Source organism: Haplochromis burtoni, unplaced genomic scaffold (assembly GCF_018398535.1).
Source record: "Haplochromis burtoni strain Fernald_Lab_line unplaced genomic scaffold, NCSU_Asbu1 Contig_192, whole genome shotgun sequence".
In the NCBI taxonomy this organism is placed as follows: Eukaryota; Metazoa; Chordata; class Actinopteri; order Cichliformes; family Cichlidae; genus Haplochromis; species Haplochromis burtoni.
Window position 1 is genome coordinate 67,472 of NW_024582553.1, and position 17,996 is coordinate 85,467.

General features: G+C 42.3%; 3 protein-coding genes across 7 annotated transcripts; 1 reads left to right on the forward strand and 2 right to left on the reverse strand.

The window, feature by feature from the left end:
* Positions 1 to 1,615: 1,615 nt before the first annotated feature.
* Positions 1,616 to 7,522, reverse strand: LOC102314091 (major facilitator superfamily domain-containing protein 1). Its single transcript, XM_005935535.3, has 13 exons — positions 7,142 to 7,522; positions 6,714 to 6,814; positions 6,495 to 6,604; positions 6,356 to 6,411; positions 6,110 to 6,253; positions 5,867 to 6,025; positions 5,670 to 5,785; positions 5,426 to 5,526; positions 5,137 to 5,248; positions 4,769 to 4,906; positions 4,492 to 4,631; positions 3,605 to 3,716; positions 1,616 to 3,508 (listed from the first exon to the last, which is right to left on the reverse strand). Exons 1-13 carry the CDS (start codon positions 7,194 to 7,196, stop codon positions 3,353 to 3,355), a joined length of 1,500 nt encoding a protein of 499 aa, XP_005935597.1. The 5' UTR covers positions 7,197 to 7,522; the 3' UTR covers positions 1,616 to 3,352.
* A 1,029-nt stretch (positions 7,523 to 8,551) lies between these two features.
* On the forward strand, positions 8,552 to 11,814 carry LOC102313584 (probable crossover junction endonuclease EME2). Of its 2 annotated transcripts, none has more exons than XM_005935533.3 (8): positions 8,552 to 9,104; positions 9,698 to 9,819; positions 9,901 to 10,002; positions 10,096 to 10,220; positions 10,340 to 10,403; positions 10,867 to 10,982; positions 11,066 to 11,255; positions 11,332 to 11,814. In XM_005935533.3, the coding sequence occupies exons 1-8, from the start codon at positions 8,684 to 8,686 to the stop codon at positions 11,485 to 11,487; spliced, it is 1,296 nt and encodes a 431-aa protein (XP_005935595.1). In that variant the 5' UTR covers positions 8,552 to 8,683; the 3' UTR covers positions 11,488 to 11,814. The 2 variants fall into 2 exon arrangements, with proteins under 2 accessions (XP_005935595.1, XP_005935596.1); XM_005935534.2 differs by having other exon boundaries at positions 9,904 to 10,002.
* Positions 11,815 to 11,819: 5 nt separating this feature from the next.
* On the reverse strand, positions 11,820 to 17,774 carry LOC102313081 (SPRY domain-containing SOCS box protein 3). 4 transcript variants are annotated; one of them, XM_042226016.1, is made up of 8 exons: positions 17,673 to 17,763; positions 15,484 to 15,652; positions 14,813 to 15,080; positions 14,094 to 14,281; positions 13,893 to 13,995; positions 13,689 to 13,814; positions 12,584 to 12,868; positions 11,820 to 12,432 (listed from the first exon to the last, which is right to left on the reverse strand). In XM_042226016.1, exons 1-8 carry the CDS (start codon positions 17,711 to 17,713, stop codon positions 12,269 to 12,271), a joined length of 1,344 nt encoding a protein of 447 aa, XP_042081950.1. In that variant the 5' UTR covers positions 17,714 to 17,763; the 3' UTR covers positions 11,820 to 12,268. The 4 variants fall into 4 exon arrangements, with proteins under 4 accessions (XP_042081950.1, XP_014193372.1, XP_014193371.1 ...); XM_014337886.2 differs by having other exon boundaries at positions 11,820 to 12,868; positions 15,484 to 15,619; positions 17,673 to 17,774; XM_014337885.2 differs by having other exon boundaries at positions 11,820 to 12,868; positions 17,673 to 17,759.
* Positions 17,775 to 17,996: the final 222 nt, after the last annotated feature.

The window sequence follows — 17,996 nt, forward strand, 5'->3', positions numbered from 1 at the left end:
CAAAGTAAACTTTATTGTCATCTCCGCTACATACAGTCCAGTATATAGAGAGACGAGACGGCGAGGCTCCAGTTACAGCAGTGCAAGTAAACAAACAATAAATATAAGAAGAGTAAGAAAATAAATACAGACTTTAGAACTCGAGGCAAAGGGATCACTAACAATTTAAAATTTATAATTTACAGTTTGATGATTTAATGTCTTAAACACAACCCATGGGAAGGGGAGGGGGGCCCTGCTGCTTCCAAATAGAGCACATTTTATTCATAATGTTGTAAATCCAAGCCCATTATGTATTCATGATTTGAATCCTGGGTTCAAAGCCATCAGGTCTTCAGTTTAGAAAAAAGAGAAAAGAAGAAGAGGAGAAACGAGCAAAAGATGCAGGTAAGCAGATGTGTCATTGGATAATGGCAGGTCATCCTGAAACAATCAGAATCAGAATACTTTATTAATCCCTAAGGAAATAATGTGGATTACAGTTGCTCCAAAAAGAAATGGTAAAAATAGTAACAGTAACAGACTAAACTCAAAACATTATGTTACAGATTTTAATATTAATTAGTCCTTGTCAATTGTTGATTTGTCCTGTTCTCATTGTATGACGAATTATGATGGCCGTTTGGTAGCGGTTTGCATACTATGCATACTCTCTCTCTCTCTCTTCATATGTGTGTGTTTCTCTTGTGAAATTCAGTATGGTTCCGACAAAAGTTTTATGTTAATGTACAATCCTGTGTGTGTTTGTGGGGGGTGTGGGGGGGGGGGGGTTCCAGGTAGGAGCACCATTTTGTTTTCTTTTGGTTCCTACGCACCCCAGCATCAATCCAGGCCTGCACCGAGGGGACTTGGGAAACTGGGTGGTGTGTGAGAGTGTGTGTGTGGGGCCCATTACGGTAAAGAACTGTGTAACTGTTATTATTGTTATATTTTATCATTGCAAGAGACTTCTTACTTTATTGATTTATTGGGTGTTCACCAGTTCATTAAGTAAACCTGCTTGGTTTAAACATAAGATCTTGTGTCTGGTACTGTTTCTTATCTATAGTTCAGAGTAAGATAAAGGTGTTACGTGTGTAACTCAGGGGAGCTTGCACTGAGGGTAACTAGAACTCAGGGCGTATCCGGCTATAGTGGAGTACTGAGTCAGGGGTGCTACATTTATCAAGTTACCCAAATATTTCAGCAATTACAGAATTACAGCTAAAAGAATATTAACGTATCAGCATTCGCATTTTCTTCAAGAAACGCATTCTCTTTATAGCTAACCTTAGTGTGTAAAAATGACTCCCAATTTACATGAACAAATTGGAATCTATTAGATATGATTTAAACATTGTAACACAGTATTTGTAAAAGCTACCACATGCTCTAATCTCTGTAATAAAATTTCATGGTCGACAGTATTCAACACTGCACTGAGGTCTAGCAGGACAAGCACAGAGATGAGTCCGCTGTCAGAGGCTATAAGAAGATCATCTGTAACCTTCACTAAAGCTGTTTCTGTGCTTCAAATAAGCCATTCATCTGCAGATGATGTTAGCTGTTTTACAACTAGTCTTTCGAGAACTGTTGGAATGAAAAAAAAAAAAAAAAGGTTGGAGATTGGCCTGTAATTAGCTAAGGCCGCTGGGTCAAAAGATGTTTTTTTAAGTTTAATGGTTTAAACTACTGCCACCTGTGGTACATAGCCGATTATTAGAGATAGGTCAATCATATTTAAGATTGAAGCATGAATTAATGGCAGGACTTCTTCGAGCAGTCTTGTAGGCAGAGGTGGGTCGAGTATCCAAAAACTGTACTCAAGTAAGAGTAGCATTACTTTAAAATATTATTATTTAAGTAAAAGTGAAAAGTAGTCGTCAAAAAAGTTACTCAAGTAAGAGTCAAAAAGTACTTGGCGAAAAGACTACTCAAGTAGCGAGTAACTGTTTGAAATGTCCGATTTATTTTGTAAATCAGACAAACAAAACTAAATAAATATACAAATTTTAGTATTTTCAAAAGGAATATATGTGAAAACATCACCAAAATAAGGCACAACAATTCTAATTTCCAGATTTCAGTTTTTCACAACATAAAGCACTAAATCAGATAAAAAGTCTGAGAAATATGGAACAAACTCTTAAGTAAGTCCCAGGTGGATGATAGATAACAAAAAATAAAAAAGGGTTTTGCGTGTTCCAGCTGGGGTGGAAAAGGCTAAGCATCAGGCTTTCAAATGAATTAAGACTCTGTCTGGGTCTTTGGTTGATTAACAAGGTGGACTTAAGATTGTAGATTTTATGTGTAAATTTAACAGGGGGAAAGAAGCTGCAGAGAGGCAGGTAAGTCTGCAACACTTATTCCTAGTCCTAACTCTGGATAGTCACGTTTACGCAACAGTATAATATATATAACATGATTTAGTAACAGCAGTAATGTCCACACAGTTATTCATGGCAGTAGTCATTATAGCTATTTTAGCAGAGATAAAATGTGTTTTAAAATTGAATTATCTACTTATGTCCTGTAGATAAAGTCAAATAAATGAAAATCTGTCATTTAATAACCTGAGTGAAATCAGCCTGTGGTAATGAGTTAAATACTGCTTAAAAACAAACAAACAAGCAGACACATACCTAAGTAGATGGTAGTTACTCATTCACTGCATGTGAAGACGAAAAACATGACATCAAAGAAAATCCACGCTTACAAAATGACTTCAGAAGCATTCAGGAACACTTTGACTTAAAGAACATTGAAGTAGAAGACCTTTTGATTTGGCAGGACTCTTCACATGCTTTTCTTGCAAGAAGTATCTCAGTCAGGGAGGCGACCAAGGACCTGAGGTTGACTTTAATGGTAGTTCTGTTAACTCTGACATGAGAAATACTGCTGACAACCATTTCAGCAGCACCTTACTCAGTCCCTTTAGAGTAGTGATGCTTAGATTCATTCACTGAATTCCAACATTATACTGTCTAGTGTAAAGACAGTATAAATGGTATATTTGCCCAAACTGAATTTGGTAAGAGAGCTTTTGTTCATTTCGCACCCTTAGCTTGGAACAAACTGCAGAACGAATGGAAAATGACTGAGTTCATTACATTAAGTGCTTTTAAATCTAAACTACAAATCTTTGAGGCCACATCCATAACATGCAGCTGTTTCAATTAGATTGATTGTCATTTTAACAGTTCTTGAAGGACAATTCAGTAGAATTGTCCTTCAAGAACTTTTTACTTGTCTACTTTGAGTACATTTCAGAGCCTGTACTTTTTCTCTCTTGCTTAGGTAAAAAATTTGCTTCAGTAGTTCAACTTTTAATTGAGTATTTTATTTTAACCCAGGTATCTGTACTTCTACTTTACTAAAGAAAGTGTGCACTTTTTCCTTTCTGTTCATTTGGCTCTTCCTCTCCTCTGCCTGGGTGAGCGGCTTTCAGTTCAAGTTTCTCTGCGCCCGAGTTCTTGGAGCCTTCTTGTGCCTGCCCTGACTTCTTGGTTGTCTTGTTGAGGATCCCGTCCTGTAAGGGTGGGGGGCATCATTAACTTTCTGCTGATAGTATTTCGAGAAAATAAAGTCATGAGGTAACCAAATGAGGTAACCTCAGATGTCTGACCTGTCTGTGATCAACAACGTTAAGCAGCACTGAGGTCACAATGCAGCTGATGGTGTTGGCCAACATGAAGATCATCATCCTCTGCCAACGCCACAGCGGGATCTTAGTTTCACTGCAACACAAATGGAGAAACTGCAGAGCTAAACAAGACTGGAAGGACAATTAGTGCTGTACAAAAAGGTAGAGTTGTGTGTGGGATTTCCCATGTATCCTTGAATGCACCATAGGTGTGCATGTGGGCAGCTTCATCTCAGAGACAAACAGCAGCTAAACAACTGACAGTGCGTGTGCTCATGAGACCGTATGTTTAAAGGTGTACTTCACTTAGTCATGTTTTTGTTTAGCCATGTTTAGCGTGTTTGATGACATATGAGCAGTTCTTTGTGCTTCTGTTTAAATGAGGTTATGCATAAGTGGCAGTTCGCTAACATAACAGATTTTATTACTGACTAGCTTCTAGCAGAGAGATTTGTAGTTTCTGTGCTCTGTGTACTGGATGTTAAATAGTGTGAAGTTGCTTTCATTGCATAGCTGTATGTGGTGTGTTAATTCATATTATCTGACTTTAGGTTTACATAACCAGTCTGAAGTAATATGCCAGCTTATTTATTTATATACTGCATTTGAGTACAGCTCAGCTGTATCTTTATGTGTATGATGTAATTTGAAGTGTAACTGGTTTGCATTATTATGCTTTGTACACACACACACACACATCTCAATTTTAAATATGAAGAACGACAACTTGGACTCTGCTGTTTTGTTCCACACTCATGTGAACATTAACAAATGTTCTGACCCGACACTCTGAAGCGATTGCTGCAGCTTTCATGGAACCTTCTAAACAAGTGCACTGCAATGAGATTCTAATGTCAGGTTCTCCCCACCTGGACTTGGTGCCTAGTATCTGTCCAACAATGAGATTGGAGATCCCGACCCCAAACATCTGTACGGAGGTGGCCAGGCCGGTGGCAGTTCCCAGAGTTGCCTGAGGTACGACAAGGGGAATAGACAGCCACATGCTGGCCTGGAATGCCACACAGGCAGCAAAGAGTTTAACATACTAGAAAATACATGAATTCATTGTAATAATTTACCATTTTAACTCTGACGTCCAAGATTTTATTTATCAAAAATGAATTTAAAAAAAAAATCCGCACTCACAGCAGCAAAGGAGTAGGTGACTCCCAGCCATATGGTTGAAACCAGAGGAGGGACAAAAGTGAAAGCCAGGAGTCCAAACACGGGCAGCGTGAAGACGGCGCTCGCCAATGCAAAAACTCCCCGCAGACCCACATAATCCTGAAACACATGACAGCGAGAGTGTTTCAAGATTCCTCCTGTACCCGATGAAGGTTTATTCCTATTAAAAGGGAGTTTTTCTTCCCACTATCACAAAGTCCTTGCTCATGGGGGGTCTTAGCATACCATATAAAGCACCCTACAGGGACAGTTGTTTTGATCTGGTGCAGTATGAATAAAATTGAATTGAAGACAGGAATAAGATTTGGGTTTAAATTAAAGATACGTACAATGAGAATGCCCACGATGGCTGAGAGGACCACTAAGCTGTCATAGACTGCTCCCACAATATAAGCTGCCTCCTCCTGGCTGTAGTAGCTGTACTTATCCTGGATGAACTTGCTGGGATATGGGGGAAAAAAGAAGACAGATGTAAATGTTTGTGACACTAGTATCACTTGCACTTGCAATACGTGCTGCTGTATTTAGAGGAATGCAGGTTTAAGTTTCATGGATGACTCTGAAAGCAGCTCTGCATGTACAAGTCTTTATGCTCACACTTTATGTTGAGAACTCTACCTTGCATCAGCAATGAAGGGGAAGATGCCGTTGTAGAAGAACATGATGGTGAGAACCAGCAGCCAGTATGTTACTGACAGGAGCTTCACATCCTGAATCCTCTACACATAAAAACACACAACAATAAATGATGTTCCCCACACAGATCACTAGTGTGTCCATAATACTGAAAAATTAAGGTTTTAATCTTCAGTGTTATGTATGCATGTTTTTTTTAATTTTTATTAAAGGATATTGATCATACCACTTTGCGAGACTCTTCTTGGATGGCTCCATCGAGACCCAGCTGTCTCACTTCAATCTTGTCCAAGGTGCTGACAATGACAGCAGAAGTGAAGCCCAGCACACACAACAGTGCGCCTAAGAAACAATAACATGAGAAACCCAGGTCACATGGCACCACACCATAATCCTTGAGATTTCTTCGCATTCGTCACCTACCACCCCAGAGTGTCCACTGCATGCCATATTTTTCTTCAAACTTCTGCGTGAGGAAGAAGTTCAACACCGAGCCCAGCCGCGAGAAGGCCACGGTCAGGCTGAAAGCCAAAGCCAACTCCTTCCCTTTGAACCAGAAGGTTGTGATGCGATTCTGAACAACTAATGAAGAAGGAGAAAGGTAACTGAGCTCCTCAAAGGCGATGCTGCAGAGAATATTTGTTCGTATCCATGAAGAGAACTTACTAGTCAGAGATCCATTGCCTGATCCAAACAGCAGACGGCCGGTGAGCATTAGCGGCAGCAAGTAGGGAGATCCCTTGAAGTGGGAGCCGAGAGCAAACAGCGATGAGCCCAAAACACAGTGAAAAGAGAAGAGAAACACACCGACTGCAAAGAGGAGCAAAAGAAATGGTTGTACCATCATTTTACTGTCAGTAGATTAAAAATAACTGCAGACCATGCAGAGAGAAAACATAAAACAAAACTTACAGCGATTTCCTAATTTGTCAATCAGGAATCCAGCCAGGATCACCACTACTGCATTCCTGTTGATAACAGAGAGAAGCTTCTCATTGAAAAGCCACTTTTCTGCATTTTCACAGTGAAATCAATGCATTAACGTGCTTACGTCCAAGCATAGATGGCATAGAGAAGATTGTACTGCTGAGGGGTCATCCCCAGTCCCTCCACACAGTCCACTGTCCCATTGATCACCGTTGCATTGGGACACGTCAGGTTCTGTCAAAAAACAACAGTCAAACATTAAAAACAACATCAGTCTTTCCCTCCTGATAATCAAGTCGTGCAATATTGATGTGATCTGTAAGCAGCGCTGCCTCTTGCTCACCCCTTGGAACTGATCCTGTAACACACTGGGAATGTCGAAGCAAAAGTAGGACCCAAAGGTCAGCAGACAGTTAAAGAAGAGCACCACAAAGCGATAGTATGCTGCAAGACAGTGACGCACAATAAAGAAAGGGCAACATCAGGTGATTTAAAAAGGCAACAGCCTCAGATCAATATAACAAATACTTGTCTTTATGTCTGAGGACATTTTTGGCTTTCAACAAAGCGCTATTGTGCGACCTGGCAAGTTTTGGTTTTTAGCTTGTTTTTAAGGAGAAAAAAGTATGTAATTCTGTAATCCCAGTGGAAGTATAAAATGCTGAGATTTTAGGGAAGTGTGTTCAGGGTTACAAGCAGAGGTCTGGTTCGTATCAGTAATCTGTGCTGACTTGCTGTGTTTTTAATAATTAACTTTGCAGTGAGACGTACCTTTTTCCGCCGGCTGCGCCATCGTTTTCGTTGTTGAAACAGCGTCAAAAATCATATCCTTCACTGTCGTTTACATGAACAGAGTGAGCGGCCGCTTCTTCTGTGGCTGATACTGGGAAACTCATATCTTAAAACCACCTGGACGGAAACGTATGTGTTTGTTGCTAAGTAACTTACAGGTGTCCTAGAGAAATAAAACATTATATAAATTACAATCAGGGTTCTGTACTGCTCATTGGACTGATTATAGTTTGATGTTGGCCATTTATTTTTGTAAGTAGGCTACATTTAAACAACTTAATACCCAAATTTGCAGTACACCACTTATTTATTCGCTAGGTCACCTCCTTCGCTGGGAAGAGGGGGGAGGGCCGTTATTACAGGTAGTAGCACAGGAACAGAGCAGGAGGGAAAGAGAGAGAAAGAGTGCCAGGGACAACAACGTCACATTAGAAAGGTATAGTAATCATCCACAACTATTTTCAGTTGCGGAAGATAAAGGATTCTGAAAGTTTATTCATGCAGGCCCATATGACAGAGAATGTGCATGCTCTTTTTGTTTTCATATTTTAATTTATATTTAATTGTGTTGTGGTTTGCAGTGTTTTATGTTGTTTCACTTTAAATTTGTTTCACAGGAAAAAGCTGAAAATTCAAATGGTTAAAAGTAGAAATGTAAATAGTTGTTTTTAGTATTATAAGATTTATTTATTACCTTTTATGTGGAGTGAATAAATTAAAGTATATTTACGGTGGTCGCTAGAGACAAAGCATGTACAAACCCCGAAGTACGTAAAAACTCCAAAACACGTCAAAACTCCAAAATACGTAAAAATTCCGAAGTATGCACAAACACCAAAACACATAAAAACTCCAAAACACGTACAAACCACAACAGAAGTGCTCTAGGATGCTAGGATCCTAGTGGCTACACAAGCCAGAAAGTACCAACGACCGGATTTGGTGTGTGGTAGTAACAGGTAAATGAACTTTTTTTTTTTTGAATTATTTGAATCTATATGAGTGCTTGTGTATAAATACACAAACAATACACATATGCTTTCAATTGTGTAATTTAAGTGATCTAGGTAGCTCTGTTTTGGAAGTTCAGTTAATGCTAGAAATGTGTTTTGGAGTTTGTACATGCTTTGGAGTTTGTAGTGCTTTGTCTCTAGGGACCACCGTATATATTTATATATAAACATATATAAATAAAACCACTTTTTTTTTTACAATAGTAATTCCTTTTGAGCATAATTTTATATTGTTGTTAATAATTAATTAATTAAAGCAACAAAACAACCTGAAGAGTCGGCTGGGAACCGAAAGAGTCGAATCTTTTTAGTGAGTCGAACCGAAAGAGCCGGTTCTCTAAAAAGAGCTGGAAATCCCATCAGTACTAAGTATCGCGAGTTTTGGGTGATTTGTCCCTCATCGAACACCATCGTGGGCTTATACAACAATGCCGTACCACTCAGATATTCCCAAGTTTTTTTCAGGGTTTTACAAATAAGGACTTCGGCTGTGTCTCTAACATGTGAGATGTCTTTGTTACGGAGAGCTAAAACGTGGGAAATCTCTGAGTCTGAGGACAGCGACGCTGAAACAAAACCCGGTTTGGGCAGCGATAACAGCATCCAGACAGCCAGCACAGAAAAGCAGGAGCAGGGTTCACACAATTCAGCAGCAAATAGGGGGGGGTCTGCTGCTCTGGCTCCTCCAGCAGCAGGTGGGTCCGGTACGCCGAGTCCTGCCAGGAAACGTCGCAGTAAGGAGGAAATAGAAGAGGACAGGCTGAAAGTGAAGGAGAGGAAGGAGGCGAGAGAGAAACAGAGAGCGGCCAGAGCCCAGGAGCAGGAGGAGAGGAGACAGGAGCAGCAGAGGAGGAGAGAGGCAGCCAAGACCCTCAAGAGTCTCCGGCCAGAAAACTGCCTCAAATGCATCACTGTCTGCATACACCCAGGTACACACGGACACAGGGATGCCTTCAGGTGTCGCCGGAAATTAACTTTACAACTACAATTTGGGGCCAACTTTAAAAAATAAATAAATAAATATGTGCAGATGTAAAATGACACAGGTAGGATCTCTTTTGTGTTGACTGTATTTGTGCCATGTATGATCCCATCCCTGTCTCTTAAAGAGTATTTTCTGTATTTCTAGTTTACGATACAGTTTTCCACGGCATCTTTACTTCTTCAACACCCTGCATAAGCTCAAAAGCGTTCACGCCCCCACTCCACAGTCATTACCAATAACAAGATGTCCAGTTTGAATTTAAGGGGGAAAAAGTGCAGCAAAGTCAAAACTGCAGTCTTGCATTTCTATCCTGGTCTACGTTCCACATCAGTGACTCAATGCTCCTTGCAAGGGCCTGTCTAAATCTTTAAGAACCATTACCTAAGTACTGTTTAAGTAATGGCTGTTGTTTCCAGCCTAAAAGGCACCACCTTAAAAATGTCATTTTCCTTGACTATGACTCCTGCGGGGATGGCAGTGGGCTTTATAATGCACAAAAACACACAAATTGCTGTGTTGTTTTGTATCTTTCTTCAGTTCTTCTGCAGCAGGATGGCTCAGACGTCCTGCTGGACACTCTGGTTTCCCTTGACTGGAAGTTCAGCATCGAGAGCGAGCAGCTCGTTGGCAGCATCGCCTGGACCCAAGATTTACCTCAGGTAGGCAGCTCACTCAATCTAGATTTAGCAATTTGCTACATTTTTGTTGATTCCCGTGAGGGATTACTGTTTTGGCTTTAGCAGGGAGAAGGTGGCATGGTCTCAGTGGTGGAGGAGGAAGAGCAGGTGCTTCTAGTCCTGAGTCTGGCTGATTTCATGGATGTAGTGATCTCTGTGAATAGAGTAAGCAGTCCTTTGAGCTGTTGTAATGGTGTCATTGACTCTATGAAGGAGCTGTGGCTCCTCGAACTCACACTGCGCTCTGCCACTCCGCAGATTATCCACAGCCAAGCGGTGGAGACGGGGGTGGGGTCTTTCTGGAGTCCGCTTTTGGAGTTTCTCAACCGTGATGGCAAGAAGGTGGTCACTCTGTTAGTGACAGACTCTGAGCCAGATTACAGGTCAGCTTAACTGGGAATACTTAACTTCCTCTGTTACCCAGTGGCTCCTTCACTTCTCCACTTTCTGATTATAAGTAAAGTGCGGAAACTGTATGACCTGATCTATTGTTTACCAACAGGTCAAACGCCCACAGTGTGCCTCTACAATACAAATTGGGGATGGATCATCTGGACATTGAGGAGGTCAGTTTGCTTTGAATCTCTGTCTTTCTTTCAAGGATTTGCGATTCTTACTTCCTGATTTTATCACATGTACACACAACTCACACAGCTGACCTACGTCAACTGCAATTTGCACATCAGGACACTTTGCACACTAAGTTCATTTTGTACATTAAGCTCCTTTGTACATCCATTTACATCAACATCTGCGTACCTCACTTGTCTTCACTTACTTATTTTTGTACTTATTTATTTATCTTTCATTATTTTTATCCTTATTGGTCTTGTTCCTTCAACCCTATCTAACTTGGCATTTGTGTATGGACAGCAAAGGAAGAATTTCATTGCACAGAGAGATGCTATTTCTCTGTACACATGACAATAAACACTTTGAATCTTGAACTCGTATACATCTTCAAAAAAGCTTGATGGATAACAAATAGCTTTCTCTCTCTCTCTCTTTTTGAAACGCTTTCATCTCCAGGTCCTCGTGTATCTACAGCTCTACAAAAATATCTCCGTGGTTTTCCTGGATAGCTGGCAGGAGGTCACTGATCATGTTTGTGCTGTCACCAAAGCTTTGTCCAAACGCCCTTTCAAGTATGCCACAGTTCTGTGCCCTGACATAGACAGTATAGCGGCTGACTGTGAATTAATGAAACCTCCACTTTGTGCTCTTGCAGACTCCTGACAGAGGGAGCAGAACTGCCCTTTTGCGTGGATGGCTCATGGGCCAGTGGGGTTCGGGTAGAGAAGGATGGCTCCGGCCTGATTCAGGTCTGGAGCAGGCAGATCCAGCAGCTGAACAGAGTCAGCCCTGCTGTGGCCTCTGCTGTGACCGCATCCTATCCATCTCCCCAGCTGCTGCTACAGGTGAGGAGACGCTGTGGTCTGATAAGGTTTGCGTGAAGAAAAACTCTTCTTCTGTAATATGTTCTGTTCATTTTAGGCTTATAACAGCTTGGGGTCAGAGGAGGACAGAAAAGGGCTGCTCGCGGGCCTCTCAGCGAAAAGCGGAGGCAAAGAGAGACGCGTGGGACCGGAGATTTCAGCCCGAGTCTATCGCTGCCTCACAGCCCACAACCCCCAGCTGGTCCTGGACTAATCTGAGAGCAAGAAGACCGGGAGACATCAGCGAGGACGAATCTGGTTTCTGATAATGCTCTGTCTCCACTTGGCTGCTAATATGTTAATGTAGATGTTTACAAGTTAAAAATATGCCTTGGATTTGAGATTTACTTTCCAGGAAAAGCACTTTTTCTTCTCATTTTAACTCCTGCAGATTAAATGTATAGATTACCAGAATATAATCTGGAGTACCGGGAATAATGTGATGACTGTTTTTCAGCACAGCTTTTTGTGTATAAATAGGAGATATATAAGCTGCATAAATTGTATGAATCTTTCTAGAATAAATAAGCTGAAGCAGGCACTTTCTAGTTTTTTGGTTTTATTTTAAAGAATGAACCTGAGTAAGAAAATCCATAAAGAAAAGTAGCAAAAACTGGAAATAGAAAATGAAACAAAAAAACTGCAGAGTGCAGTGCAGAGCTACCTTTGACATTTAAGCAAAATGGTGATTACAAAACACGTTTACAAAAAGTCGATTTCACAGTATCAAAAAGCACCTCTGTTCCTTCCAGAGTCTACGGCTTTCTAGAAGTTTACCTTTTGTTTGCCTCTTCTCTCTCTGAATCTAACCTCTTTAAATGGCAGCAGGCCTCATCTCTCACTCGCGCACACACACACACACACACACACTCTCTCACACACACACGCTCTTTGTTCTTGTTCATTTCAACATTATGTGGAAGACAAATACTTGTTACATAGCAAACAAATAAGCAACGATCCACTCAAATGTTGGCTAAAATATCTCTCTGTGATCAACAAAAGGAGAAATTTGTGGCAACGGTAGAAAAGCTGTGTGCCAATTTTCTTTCTTTCTTTTTTGTCAAACATCTCCTCCGCTGGACCACGTGGTCAAGTCCAACGGCACCTTTTGCACTGATAATCTTCCGGCTCGGAGCAGCAGCTCTCGTAGTCGCTGCTGGGAGGAGTTGGGGGACAGGAGCAAGCGCTGGAATGAGTTTGAGGTGACGGGTAAGGGTCCGTGTTGGGAATCGGACTGGTGCAGGGGCTGGGGGAGGCACAGGCACTGGACACCGGGCTCAGGTTGGGGCAGGGGCTCGAAGGCAGGCTCGTCTTGCCGAAATCCTCCTGCTCCTCTGAGGGTTCGGGGCTGCTGCTGAGGCTGAAGACCCAACCCAGCTGTATGTGGAGGAGGACGCGCAGGCCGGGGGGCAGATCCAGGGCATTAAACAGGTCTGGGCAACACGGTAACATTTGGCGCAGCCTTGCACAGCAAAGGTACTGCAGGGAGGTGGGTGTATAGCAGGCCTGCATCACCTTCATGCTGCTCTTGGCTGCTGTGGAGCACACCATGGGGTACAACTTCTTGTTGTGTAACCTTGTTGCAGCCACACCTGTTGGCAGGACAGGCAGAGCCCATTGGGATTATTAGAATATGCAGACAAACGGAACTAACTGAAAAATGGATGCAGTCCACTCGCCCTAAACCAGTTACCTACATCTCTAATGTGGCTATACCCCCACCCCCCGATGGCGCCAGCTACTTGAAGGTTGACGCCGAGGAGAACAACAACATGCTTCCAAGAGATATGATAACGAGAACGACCTGACTCTCTGCCCTATTCCTCAAGGCCACCTGCGTAGGCTGCGGACTGTTGATCTTGGCCTAACAGGCGAAAGGACACTTTCTCAAGCTGAACTCAGGACACACACCCCGACACGCACACATGCACACTGATACTGACGTGCACTCACCACACTCCCTTCCACGGATCCAACGCCTCCTCCCATGCTTACCTCCCACCCGATGGAGACAGCGGCTCAGCTGGAGGCGCGAGTAATCGCAGTGACCATGACCACTGTGTACATTGGTGCACCCACCCTCCCCACTTATGTTGCTTATCTGTGTTTCATGGTGTTACAGTGTGATGATATCTGTGCTTCTTTATGTGCTATGGAGGTTTTTGTTTTCTCCTCATGATGACTCACTTGTTGGAAGTCATCATGGGCAGAAACCATTTTTTTTCTCCTGAATTGCCCCTATGTGTTACACATCTCACTGTCCATCCCTTTTTTTTGCTGCCTAGCCTGACCTGTCTCCCCAGTGTTTGTATATTTTATGTATGGTCGAGTAGGTCTGTCATTTCAGCTGCAGGCAACTGCAACCAACAAATAAAGCTTCTACTTATCCTTAAAACGCAGGAAAACACAAACCTATGCAGTGCCGGTTCTTGTAGAAGGTGAGGGTGCCGTGCCACGTATCCAGGTGCACTCCGATGATCGAGCCTTGACCGAACCGAGAAGAGAATTTTATTTTGTCCCCTTTGTGCTGGAACAGACCTTTCAACACACAGAGAAACATTTTTGTTTAATTTACTGTTTTCTTATCAATCAAAGTCAATATATCTGATAACTCACCGGTGTAGGAGAGCCCCCAGCTGTCTTCATCATGGCCCAGCAGACTGCCAAAGTTGTACTTGAACTTCTCCAGGTTCACCTCTGAAGTTCCAACTCCCACCATCTACACCAGAAAAGCAAAACAAAACAAACATTTTAAAAATGTTCATTTTCAGGTCACTCTGTTACAACTTTAGTATTCTTTTAGCTTCTCTTACGCACCATATCTGTCCCGTAGACAGGGGAGGTCATCTTGATTTCCCAGTAGTGTTGGCCGTCTGCGAGCTCCTTGTTGCCACGGATTGCAGCGGTGCCGCAGCTGTAGTCTGAGTGAAAGCTCACCTTCCTGTTGTCACAGCTCAGAAAGGCTCCAGAGGACTTACAGTGGTCATCCCACACCCAGTCAAAACCTGGACACACGCCATGCACGAGCAGTTATGCCAGATGTTCTTCCAAAAACGAAGCACACCGACGTTTCTTGGCTTTTCATCTACCGCCACTTTAAGGCTGTTCATCATGCAGTTTTGAGGGATCTGTGATCAAATAGCTTTAAACTTCATGGCACCGCTATATGCTGTGCTCAGTATAATTTGCAGATGGTAACATCTTAATGGGTAAATGTTACAGCTGCTTATCATGAGCGTGTTAGATCTATCGGTGTACGTGACTCTCAGCCTTCTTATTCTGTTCATGAGTTTGCAAAGGAAATAAATGAAGATGTTGATTTCTGACCATCCTGAACCTTAAACATGACACTGATAGTGAAAGCTTGTTGTGGCACTAATCACACCTTTACAATGCACAGAAGTTGGAATATGAATGAATATAGTGTTAATACTCCCCGACAGACAGCCATAAGCATATAAAGACTCTACAACATGCCTAAATTATAATATTGTTTACATGCATCTTTATGCTGTCTTTCATCAGCTTCTGCTCACCTTTGTCCTCCTCCCCATAGAGACAGTCACTGATGACGCCAAGAAGCGGACTGAGCTCTTCCTCTGGGTCACAGTGGAAGAAAGACTCCCGTTTCACTGGCACTGTGCTTGGCAATGCCACCACCTCAGAGACAGTCTGGAAACCGGCCCGGTAATCCACCTCAGGCTCCAAGTCACTGATCTGGTTGACGCAAACATTACAAACAGGATCCTGTAAGTCCACGGACGTGGCCCTAGTCCAGGGGGGCAGTGAGCTCCAGCAGTAGAGCTGAATCAGGATCACAACAAATTGCTATCAAAGAGCAACATAGGTTGCCAAGGCTGAATGGAAAAAAAAGGGGAAAGTTTGCAATCTAAAGAGCCAGGCGGGAACTTGTGTGCTATGTTTTTGAACATTGTGTATCACTAGTGATGTGAGGTCATGCATACAAGCAAGTAAACTTAGAAGATTCTTTAAAAGTACTGGGCATGCTGTCATGTCATGACCACATTTCACACACTGCTATTCCAGAAAGTGAACAGTCCAAGTGGAAAAACTAGCTGTACTTACTCTAAATAGAACTATTCTGTTTCACATTGCAGGGATACGGTTCTCGATTTCCAGTGAAACCACTTTTCCATTTAGCCCAGTTTCAATTATATTCCAGTAAACACAAACAGGAAAGTCTCACCTGTGCGACTTTCCGACCCTCCTGTTCCTCTCTGTCTGATGACTGGATCACAGCCATGGCATCTGTCTCTTGCCAGGTTTGACTCCAGGCCAAGTGCCGAGCCCGTCCGTTTCTGCCTCTTCTTAGCATTGCAGTTCTGTGGAAAGCCAACCCAGCACCTGATGACCAGCTGGCACAAGTACAGGAGGCCACGTATTTCTTATTTATGTCAAGTGCAGTCACTGCTAAACTCCTGCTTAGCACTGTACGTGTACTTGTTAAATATCAACACTTCACCGAGTTCTTTTGATTCCTCATAGGCATCCGATGGAAGACAACACACTGCTCAGTAGATCATTTCACACTTTCATTCTCTTACACAATACTTCTAGAAGAGAGACGCTTCCTGCATGACACATTGCCGCGGATCTCAAAATGGTGGTGTGCCCCTAACAGTTTTATTACCATCTCGCTCATTCAAGTCTAAACAACAGCGTTTCAGCAACTTTTCACTAGAAGATGGTCCCCTGTTATCTACTTTTTCCCAGGCAAGCATGAGCGAGAGTCTAAAGCATTCCACTCCCCAAGGACACGTAGTCTAATGCCTTTATTTTTCAGGGCCGCGTCCACTTAATACTACACTATATAATTATATGACACTTTAGTTAATATAAAGCCCCCCCCTCCCCCCTTGTATAAAATCTGGTGAGGGTCGTCTAGGAATAAGCAGCATACTGACTTATCTAAATTTAACTGCAAAATAAGGCCCAGGCCCAAAAACATGTCTGAACCACCTCTCACTGCTATCATATTTCACCAGTTTCTAACAAACCTGCAGGGCAACTGAAAGTAGGTCAATCCAAACTACTCTCTGTCAGTTCAGCTGTTTTGTTTGCTGACCTTATTTTTCACTTCCATATATGATATTACAGTTAGAGACAAGCTGCACGATTTACTGTGAGGAAGCCTTTCTAGTCACCTCGAATGATCTTTGTGTGTCAGCTTCTCTATTTCCATCTGTCCCATATGCCACAGTTAGCAACAGGATGTGTTTTCATGCACGCCTTTGACTTTTTAAAGCTGACCCCCATGCTTCACAGGACCCCCATGTTTCACAGGACTCCCAGGGTCACCTGACCACTGATAAGTGGGTCAGGTGTAACAGCAATTACAGCTAAAATAAGAAACCTATATCATTTGTATCATGTGATTTTGGCCGTTAACAGAGCAATAATTCAATTCAGTTTTATTTATATGGCGCCAAATCACAACACTAGTCGTCTCAAGCTGTAACGTAAAGATTCCAACAAGCATATGACCACCTTTGAGCAAGAACTTGGCAACAGTGAGGAGGAAAACAGGCTGGAAACTCTGGCAGAAACAGGCTCAAGGAGTGGCAGCCAGTAAACAGCTATAAAATGCGCGCACACTATTGAGACTACAATAATAGCTGACTGCAGTCAATTACAAATGAAGCTGTCAACAACACTGTTTTCATTCTTAGTTAGCTTTACTCGTTAAAAACACTGTAATTACAAATGCAATAACCAGAACATCACCAGACTGTGTGTGCTTTTTCAAACATCGAATCTAATCTTATTCAAACTGTTTACCAAATGCACAATCACATGCCTCAATGGCAGCGTTTGCCTCTCTGAAATGTACCCTTGTTTACAAAATAATATGAGTAGCAGACTTATTATACCCTGTAATAACATACAGTTAACGACCCAAACCATAACCAGAGCCTTTATTTGCTAAAAACTACACATCTTGAGTTGTTAACTCTCATGGTTAATGCCTGCAGGGAACAGCTGGTTACCGCTTTGCAAACAGGTGCAGGAGATGAGTGCCATTAATTTAGATTAGTTAGTCTGGAGCTAGTCTCATTTTAATTGGGCCTTACCCTACATTACTCTAAATGCATCATCATCCGGAGCACCGAGTTTGAGCAGCTCCTTTGTCAGTCTATGTAAGGACAGGTATGGTGCCAGTGGACTGCCACAGCAATAATGAAGGCACGTTTAAAACTACTGAAAATGCACGCATGTATCTGAATCTGATCCATTTCCTCATGAAGGAATGCTGTCTACTTCATAACGCTTGCCGTGAATCGTTCCGTTAAATATGACCAGATCCTTTATCTTAGCACATATATAACAGGCAGTGCAACAGGACTGTGTCATTCCCAGCAGGAATTCTGTGCTTACCTTGCTGTAGTCTTCCTGCTCACTGTGTTGCAGTGGCTCATTGGTGTGTCTCTATATCCAAGTGTGTCACGGGTGCAGCGTGCATCTGTCCCACTTCTTACAAGACAGAAGTAAACATTACTTCTCCACGCCCTCTTCACAGCTTATTGGATAAGACCTGTGTGGAGGAGGAGTTCATGTTGGTTTGTGTAGTCATCTAGTTGCGGTATTTATAAAGCATAATAACTATATATTAATTATATATAGGGTATATTCATGCTGTGGGATTGTTACTACTGAACAGATTCTGATCTGTGGGTTGCTGATAATATAAACCTGGAGACG

Bases quoted from the DNA above. Each gene is read 5' to 3' on its own strand.
- LOC102313081 (XM_014337885.2), bottom strand. From the start codon at position 17,713: ATGAGCCACTGCAACACAGTGAGCAGGAAGACTACAGCAAG. The intron at 15,653-17,672 runs GTAAGCACAGAA...TACTTGTGCCAG, and splicing joins AGCAGGAAGACTACAGCAAG to CTGGTCATCAGGTGCTGGGT. The intron at 13,996-14,093 runs GTGCGTAAGAGA...TTTCTGGTGTAG, and splicing joins CTGTCTACGGGACAGATATG to ATGGTGGGAGTTGGAACTTC.
- LOC102314091 (XM_005935535.3), bottom strand. From the start codon at position 7,196: ATGATTTTTGACGCTGTTTCAACAACGAAAACGATGGCGCAGCCGGCG. The intron at 6,605-6,713 runs GTGAGCAAGAGG...GTTTTTTGACAG, and splicing joins TACAGGATCAGTTCCAAGGG to AACCTGACGTGTCCCAATGC. The intron at 3,509-3,604 runs GTCAGACATCTG...CCACCCTTACAG, and splicing joins ACGTTGTTGATCACAGACAG to GACGGGATCCTCAACAAGAC.
- LOC102313584 (XM_005935533.3), top strand. From the start codon at position 8,684: ATGTCTTTGTTACGGAGAGCTAAAACGTGGGAAATCTCTGAGTCTGAG. The intron at 10,221-10,339 runs GTCAGCTTAACT...GTTTACCAACAG, and splicing joins GACTCTGAGCCAGATTACAG to GTCAAACGCCCACAGTGTGC. The intron at 10,404-10,866 runs GTCAGTTTGCTT...TTTCATCTCCAG, and splicing joins ATCATCTGGACATTGAGGAG to GTCCTCGTGTATCTACAGCT.